The 8,865-nt window shown below is 38.2% G+C and overlaps 1 protein-coding gene across 1 annotated transcript in view; it reads right to left on the bottom strand.

The window, feature by feature from the left end:
• Positions 1–5,853: 5,853 nt before the first annotated feature.
• Positions 5,854–8,865, bottom strand: part of LOC142502418 (uncharacterized) — a 47,318-nt gene continuing 44,306 nt past the window's right edge. Inside the window, exons 3-4 of the mRNA XM_075613410.1 lie at positions 7,178–7,255; positions 5,854–6,812 (exon numbers count right to left, since the gene is read on the bottom strand). Coding sequence (XP_075469525.1) covers positions 5,854–6,812; positions 7,178–7,255 — 1,037 coding nt within the window. The remainder of the gene's footprint in view (positions 6,813–7,177; positions 7,256–8,865) is intronic.

Here is an 8,865-nt window from a genome sequence, read left to right as displayed (position 1 = left end):
AAAATGCTGTGCTCATTACATTATCTTGCTTCCGCGTCATACCAGACAATTGTGGGCATAGTGGGCGGGGTCTCGCAATCTACATTCTCGCGGGCCTTGACCCAGTTTCTCTATGCACTCAATAGACGCGCTAGGAATTATATTCATTTTCCTACAGAGGCGACAGAGTGGCTGGAAGTCAGGACTGGCTTTTATAATATAGCAGGGATACCATGTGTGCTGGGTGCAATCGATTGCACACATGTTGCTTTGATTGCACCTAGTCAGAGTGAGCATGTGTACCGCAATCGGAAGCACTACCATTCACTCAATGTACAGGTGGTATGTGATGCCACGATGAGGATAATGCATGTGGTACCCAAATTCCCTGGTTCCAGTCACGATTCCTCTATCCTGAGGAACTCTTCAGTCTTCCATGCGTTCGAAGAGGGACATTTTGAATATGTTTGGCTGCTGGGTGAGTACACATTTACATGTTATAACACAAAACACATTTTTATTTAGGAATGTTGGCATTGTAGAATTTGATCACTAATGTAAGCTTATGTGTGCTCCATTCATTATAGGTGACTCAGGATACGGAATTAGGCCGTGGCTCTTGACTCCGGTGCTAAACCCTCAAACTGAAGCAGAGGAGAGGTACAATGCAGCCCATATATCTACAAGATCTGTTATAGAGAGGACATTTGGCCTACTCAAGACCAGATTTAGGTGTCTGGACAGAACTGGTGGGGCTCTTCTATACAAGCCTCAAAAAGTGTCTGATATTATCCTTGCCTGTTGCATTTTGCACAATGTTGCACTCAGGCACAATGTACAATCAGACCTAGCTGAGCCTTTGGTAGACGAGCATCCCACCCATGTAGCTGCTGAAAATGAACAAACAGCCAGTGGTGGCCAGACACGCCAGAATCTCATCAATTCATTTTTTTCTTGTAAGTAAAAACAGATATGTTCCAAGTTCTACTTTTATACTTACATTATGTTATCTTAACAATAATTTTTTTTTATATAACCTTCTGTTAGGACACAGATGAATATGGGTTGCACACCTTTCTTTTCTCTGCTGTGTGCACAAAGGGATGTGGCACCGGTATGTTATTGTTGCACAGGTTATATAATCCCTCTTCAATTGTACTTTAGTTGTGTGTATGTGAATACAACTGGGGTAACAAAGCACTAATATTTTAGCATTGTGTTGTTCCTTATGCTAACACAATACACATATTATGCCCATACTCATTCATGCTTCTAGTATGCTTACATACAATGTTATTGGTGCAGTGTAACATGTACATCCATATGATGTGTACACCAGGCTCATTTACATTTTGAATGTGATTAAATATACATGGTGTTGCACATTTAACACCAAATACACACTTTGCTGTGTTGTTTACGGTACTGAAGATGGCATGTCAATGTTTGCAATTTATATATTGTTCCTTTGCATTATAGGTATATCTCCAGTATGACTGATCATGGTATGTATATTTGCTGACATCTCTCATAAGATGTGGCTACCTCAATCTTCCTATAATTATTTGAACTAAAAACCCAACATATTGGTTTAAACACAAATGTTACATATATGTACTTTCTGTATCATGTATATGCATTTAGCTACTCTTGAGGTTTCATGTGCATTGTATTACAAAATGATTACTCACATTTCATCACATTTTATGTATGTTTCCTTATAATTTCCATTAATGTAATATAGAGGTGTTTGGAGAAAAGGGGATAACTGTACTTATTTGTTTACTTACGGGAGCACATTCATCACTAGCATAGACACACTTTTTAAGACAACTGTTTGTGTCTCTATCAATTGGTGTAGGATCCATGTATAACACCGACAAATGATAACACCAGCTTTATTATGGTAGCTTATATCATCATATTGACTATACTATGTATTTTTAAACGATTAATAAACACCGTAAACTATAGTTAGTTAGGTTAATGAAATATACACAGAAACGTACTTCATAACATGATGGTGATGTCATATTCAGAACATCATGCATTGGAGGGGACCATAACATCTGGCCAGTAACATTATTTGCTACAGTCCCAAACCATTTTATCTACATACCCATGTAACAAGAGATTTTAAATATAAATGGCTACTTGGTTGTAAGTGTCCTTTACATTGGGAGAAGGAGTGGCTCAGTGAGTAAAGACACACACTGGCACTGATAGTTTGAAGCAGGGGAGTCTGGTTCAATTCCCGGTGTGGGCTCCTTGTGACCTTGGCCAAGTCACTTTATCTCCCTGTGCCTCATGCGGCAAAAAAACATTTGTACGTTCCACGGGCCAGGGACCTCAGGCTGAAACATGTGTCTGTAAATCGCTGCGTACAACTAGCAGCCCTATACATGAACATGCTCATATTATTATTATTATTATTGTTACATAGTTTCGACAGTCATACGTTCCATTACACAATAGAATACACAAATGTGTTAGCAGAGTGGGAATGGTTGTTATATAAAAAACACACCATGTCATAAAATGTTAGTAGTCATTAAAGAACACTCAAGAAAAATTCAATAGGCACTATTTTGCAACATCATTATGTTAATTAAGTGCTTATGCAATATAGGCATAAGGGTATCACTTTTTTAATTGTTTGTTAATAAGCGCTGCAAGCAATATAAAATTAGTTCCATATGTAGTATAGTAGTCGGTGGCTCCTCCTCACAATCATCTCATATAAAGGTAGACTCTTCTGAAATCATACATTGATCCGATTGTATCTTCCCCGACATCTCTGAAATACAGCAAACACATGATGGTCAAATATGGCACCTTACTATATATGTATCCGTGACAACGCGTTACACAGCTCTATATGATTGTGTACATACACACGTCACTCATTTATATGTTACAACTACAAGTGTACATCAGTATGTAATTTTTATTATCATTTGTAGCAGCCATAACTATGTATATGAAGTGAACGTTGCCTGTATACTGAAAAATGTGCGCGCACATCTTAGTGTGCGCACGCACTTCACGCTTGGCTCCACTAACTGTTAGCGCATGCGCAAAACAAAGCGAACGTTGTGCGTTCAATACATGTAGAAAATACCAGTAAACATCACATCTTTATTTCAAATACAATGAAGATGAAACTAAAATCATTCTAAACGAGTACATCTGTATTCTTTTAAACCAGACGTGTTTGGACAGAAAGGACGGCCGATAACACAATGCGCAAATGCAATACGTGTGACGTCATGTTAAGCCAGCGTGAAACGCACGCTAACACTCCTCCCACTCAATTAACATTCGGCTAACGCCCAGGGTACGCCTACAAACACTGAGCCGCACGCATCACACACTGCAGTTACCGTTACTATAACAAAACATGACAGCCAATAGGCTTTGAGGTGCGCACGTCGCTTGGGGGCGGGACTTACATCCGTAATCCTTTTTAAGGACGCCTTGGCCCATGACAAGGGTCCCACATCATACGTGGTGGACCCGGTTTTCAATGTTGTAGATGTTGCATGATAACAAAACAGGTATGTGTTAGAGTTATGGAAAAATGTTGCTAATATGTTTAAAGGGATAGGAAAGTACGTATATGTATACCGTCAGCAATGTGTACTACTCTTTCAGGTTCTACTATATTGTATTAGGAAACAATTTGTTTGTGATCGCTACATGTTATGCAGTCTGCAATGTTACGCTGTATCCACGCATTGAAAGTGAAAATGGTGGTTACAAAAAAAAAAAAAATTTAAACGCAGAGTCAACGCATAACGATTGTTATATTTACCATTCTTCTAGAATTAACTCTTCGCCTGGCTGCAACTGGTCGCTCCAGAAATGCAAGGCATTTTCATCCACGCTTGACCCAACCGCTGAATCCAGTATGACACATATCTCCTCCAGGAAGCGCTCATAGGAATCGCCACTGCTTTCTTCAAATAATTGGTCGGGAGGTAGGTTCATTTCTTCGGGTTCCCATTCCAATGCATTTTCAGCTGAAAGGCTTGGTACATAATCATAGTACTTTTGTTCTTGTACAATGTGGGTTTCAGGAATGGAGGCTGCAGATATTGCAGCACGTATCGATTCAAACGGATCAGTAGTAGCGGATACATTGCTATTGCCATTAGGAATAAATATGCCTTTCACGACAATATAAGTGCCGTCTTTCAGGAGAAATTGTTTTTCCTGGGCAATCTTCCAGAAACCATAGGTGTGTTGTAGCTTATCCTGGTCACGTTCAAAAAAGTCATTACTTGATAAAGTGAATCTTATTGAGGAATTAAAATTCCGTGCATGCTTACGGTCTTGGTAATAAGGATATTTTGCTCGAATGAAATCATCGATTTGGCGTGTGCTTGCTTTCTGTCCGCGACTGTTCAAGATGGCTTCACAGATCATGTACTTATACCCTAAAAGGGGATTAATATTGGTAACGAATTCATCAGCCATGTCTGAGTAGCACAAAAGCTGTGTGCAGGTCTGTGTTATTTGCTCATCAAAATGAATGTGCTGAATGGCTAACAAACTCCTGTTTTTCCTTGTCAAGGTCATCAAAACTAACTACTTTGACTCCTTATTTCAAACGCCAATTGGCTTTGTAAATCTAATTGGGTTAACAGTTGTGGTTAGTGATATGGGACTGTGGGAGAAACATTTCTCCTTCTTTTATCTCGTTTCTGAAAAACATCCCTAGACTTTGAAATCGTTCACATAGTGTTTTTTTGAAAACTAACAAAGACCACTGTGTGAAAATAGTTCTTAGCCAGGCATATCAGTACAAACACACACCTGCAAAAAGAAATGTTTTTTCCCCGCTTACATTTCTGTGTGTATGTGAAAGTCTGGTTAACTCCCTGTCTGCATGAGTTTAAATACGTGTGTATATATATATATCTAAATATATCTCTCTTATAAAAATATATATATATTTATATATTATATTTTATTTTTTTTAATATTGCAGGAGTACACACAACATTGATGGCAGTAAGTATACCTTGTATGAAACCTATTTAAATGGTGAGAAACATGATTGAATGAAGTAATAAACATTTGTTTAAGCACAATACTGTTAGAGTCTCATACTTAGGATATTTCTCAAACATTATGCCTGTATTATTAAAATAGTGTGCTTTCACAAGGAAGCATGAAGTGTATTAGTTTGTAAAATACATGTATACCAGTTTATATAGTACTATATATATATATATATATATATATATATATATATACACACACACACACACACACACACACACACACACACACACATACACACACACACACACACACACACACACACACACACACACACACACACACACACACACACACACACACACACACACACTGTGTGTGTGTATATATATTTTTATACATTCTGAGATGTTATTGAAACAAGAACACACAAATGATTAAAGGACAAAATTAGAATGCCCAAGCAAGGCAAAGGTAAGTAATAATTTACACATAATCCTGCTGTACACGTACAAGAAAGATGTTTGCAGTTACTTAGGTGTTTTTATAAATGCATGTGACTAATATGCATATGCAATTCTTACATCAATTAACACACCCAAATGCAATGTTTTGCTGCAAAGTCAATGGCAGCTTCTCTAAACTTTGCAACTGGTTCCAGGTGGACCATTACTGAACAGACGATTAATACATAAATATTTATAACACTATTCATTAATTGAGTGTTAACATTTCCAAAACTTCACGTGTACAAGAACATACTTGAAAGTTTGGAAACAACACAGTCTTCAGCATACATACAATAGTAATTAGATAATGTGAAGTCAACAAAACAAGGCCAAAGACATATTTTCTGAATTATAACATTTATTTTTTTTGTTCCTTTTGCGAGCGAGTAACAGGCCTGCTTGTTGTCTCTTGAATTTTCCTTTTTCTTTTGCCACCAACTTTAGGCACAGCAGAGCCACTTTGAGTGGCCTCTGGCACTTCACGGGCAGGGCTTGTGGGCAGTGACTCACCTACAGGGCTTTTGGGCAGTGACTGTTCACCTACGGGGCTTGTGGCCAGTGATTCACCTACAGGGCTTTTGGGCAGTGATTCACCTACAGGGCTTTTGGGCAGTGATTCACCTACAGGGCTTTTGGGTAGTGACTGTTCACGGACAGGGCTTGTGCCCACTGACACATGTGAGCAAGTTGGTAGACACTGCACAAGTGATGGTTGGTCTGTTTCATGTGTGTCTTGTTTTGTTTTTGTTGCCTCCTTTGTAGGTGTCTGCTGCTGAATTTGTACAGATGGCAGCGGTAGGATGTCATCAGGAAACTGCACAGCAATGTCTGCTACTTGACCGGTAACATTTGGGCCTGGTGAATGAATATCAGATGAATGTGGTGAAAACTGACCTGCATGAACAGATCCTGCCTGTGAGGTGTTGAATCGTGGTACATTAGTCATTCTCCAGTAATTAGCTTGTGTTTGCTGAACAACTAATGCTTCGAATGAGGTGTTGATTTTTTGCAACTGTTTAGGCACTTCAATGAAGACTCTGTGGAGATGTGCCAATTGTGAAACTGTTTCTTCCTGCAGTGCAATCATCCTTTCCAGCACTGTCATCAGGTCAGAATGGCGACGATTTTCTGCTTCCACAATTTTTCCCTCAGAAGCTACAATTGCATCATATGTGGTATTTGCTGGACGTTTTGGCGGTAAAACAGTTTCAATTGGAACCTCTTCATGGTCACTTGCTTGTATTTGTGTGTCTATGGCGGCGGCGGCGGCATCATCATCATCATCATCATCATCATCAAAATCCTCTTCATCATGTTCTACAAATAAATGTACAAATTATTAAATGTCATGTTAATCTCTGCTGTGTTACTATGTAATTGTACTGTGTCATAAGTAACAACTAACATGTTTCCATACGTTTTATAACCTCACATTAAAAACTACCTTGACTTAAGAATAATGTTTGGACTCAGTATGAAATATGAGTGAATGAAAACTTGCTGTAAACTCACAACTCCTACATGATAGTTAACATCACTAACACAATACAAGTTGCCTTACACTTCATTTTCACTGACACTAAGTAATCCTATTTAAAGAAGATGTGCAAAACAAATAATGAACATGACAACATAACATATAGAAGAGCACATATTATATGGCCACCAACTGATACACTCACCTTCTAGGTGTGTTGAGCTGGCTGACCCAGGTGAAGACACTTGTTCAGTCTCAGGTGACACATGTCCTTCAGGGGCAACTATATATAACAATAACATAAGTTTTACATTTACATGTGTAAATATTGAACAAACAGTTATTGTATGTTCTGTATTTATGAGTATCTAACAGCATCATTTCCTTAACCCAAAATGTGTGTGTGAAAGTGAACATAAATAGTTGTAATAACAATGTACATGCCTGTGTACTTAGAAGTTTTGAGTTCCCTAACATACAACATACTATGGTTCTGCAGTAATGCGTGAGGAAAAATACATTAAATTTGTACATAAAAATCATATGTTGTGTAGTGATATCAGTATCATAATGTACATAACTATCATGAGATGACCATTCACAATGGTTATCATGAAGGTGGTCATATTGCAAAAAGTGTTGTTTTTGGTAGAGGATATGTGTGGTACATTAATATAAGATGTGGCACACCTGAATGTGGCTGTGACTAAACAAGACAACACATGCAGTGTGTGATAATGTGTCGTTGATAGTAGTTCAACTATAGATATGAGTGAACTAATGTGTGACGTACGGTTTGATAAGTAATGAGTTGTTGGGGCATTTAGTAGCTAAAGTGAAGCTTTCCAATGAGTGTGATTAACTTCAGTTGTGCTAGTGAGGTTGTAAGAACGGTTTTCCCTTCCCCAAAAAGCCTAATCAGCCACACCTTTCAATTACTTGAAACAGGTGAAAATGGTGTGAACTAAGTTGCCCCTAAAATGAGGCTGTAATTAGTGTGTGTGCTGAACCCCACCCCCTCTGTTGAAGTGTATGCTGTGATGAGATATTAATTGCAGCTGCTTTAACACAATGGTAGATGAGCTAAATAGTCGTGTGCAGTTTTTAAGTTATGAAAACAATGACATAAAATATGATACGTGTGCCTCATTATGCTGTCTGTATATGACTTAAATCAAAAATGGACCTTTTCATTAACAACTATAGATGTGTTAGTGCAAGTGATGTTTGTAGGCCGTTGCATGCAATATATTTGATGCATGCTTAAAATAGGCAGTAATGTCATGTTTGTCGGAGTAAAATAAATAAAATACACAATAATATTCTACATATTTCTGTTCTGTACCTGTAGCTAGTAATAATTTCTGATTAACATGTGTTACACATGTGTACTACCCTGTTGTTCCCCATCTTTGCCCACCATCAATTGCTTCCACTGCAGCAATGCATTTTGGGAATTCACATGTAAATGAGCACGCAATGGCACGTGCTATATTAGTTACTGCTTTTAGTAGGACTACAACATATATGTCTATTTTGAGATATATATGTATACAGAATCAGACATATACATATATAGATGCAGGTATGCTTATATTGTGAAGACAGTATAAAAAGCAGTGTAACTATGCAAAATAACTGTAAGCAACGACACGCCTAGTACAGTAATATTTCTCACCTGGTGGAAATTGTGAGGGGTAAATTCCTATATCACGGTCACCAGGTAAGCCTTCCACGACGACGGGAAGTAATTTTGCCCGAAGCAGCTCCTCCAATGGACTTAATATGAGACGTTGTGGTGTGGGCCCACCTCCAGTGCCAGTAGCATGCACGCGTTGGTGTTGTATTTTCTTTTTCAATTTGGACCTAATATCATCAAATCTCTTGTGACAA

The sequence above is a fragment of the Ascaphus truei genome, chromosome 1 (genome assembly GCF_040206685.1).
Source record: "Ascaphus truei isolate aAscTru1 chromosome 1, aAscTru1.hap1, whole genome shotgun sequence".
NCBI lineage: Eukaryota > Metazoa > Chordata > Amphibia > Anura > Ascaphidae > Ascaphus > Ascaphus truei.
The sequence above is the reverse complement of the archived record's forward strand: the minus strand, read 5'-3'. Positions and strand labels throughout refer to the sequence as shown.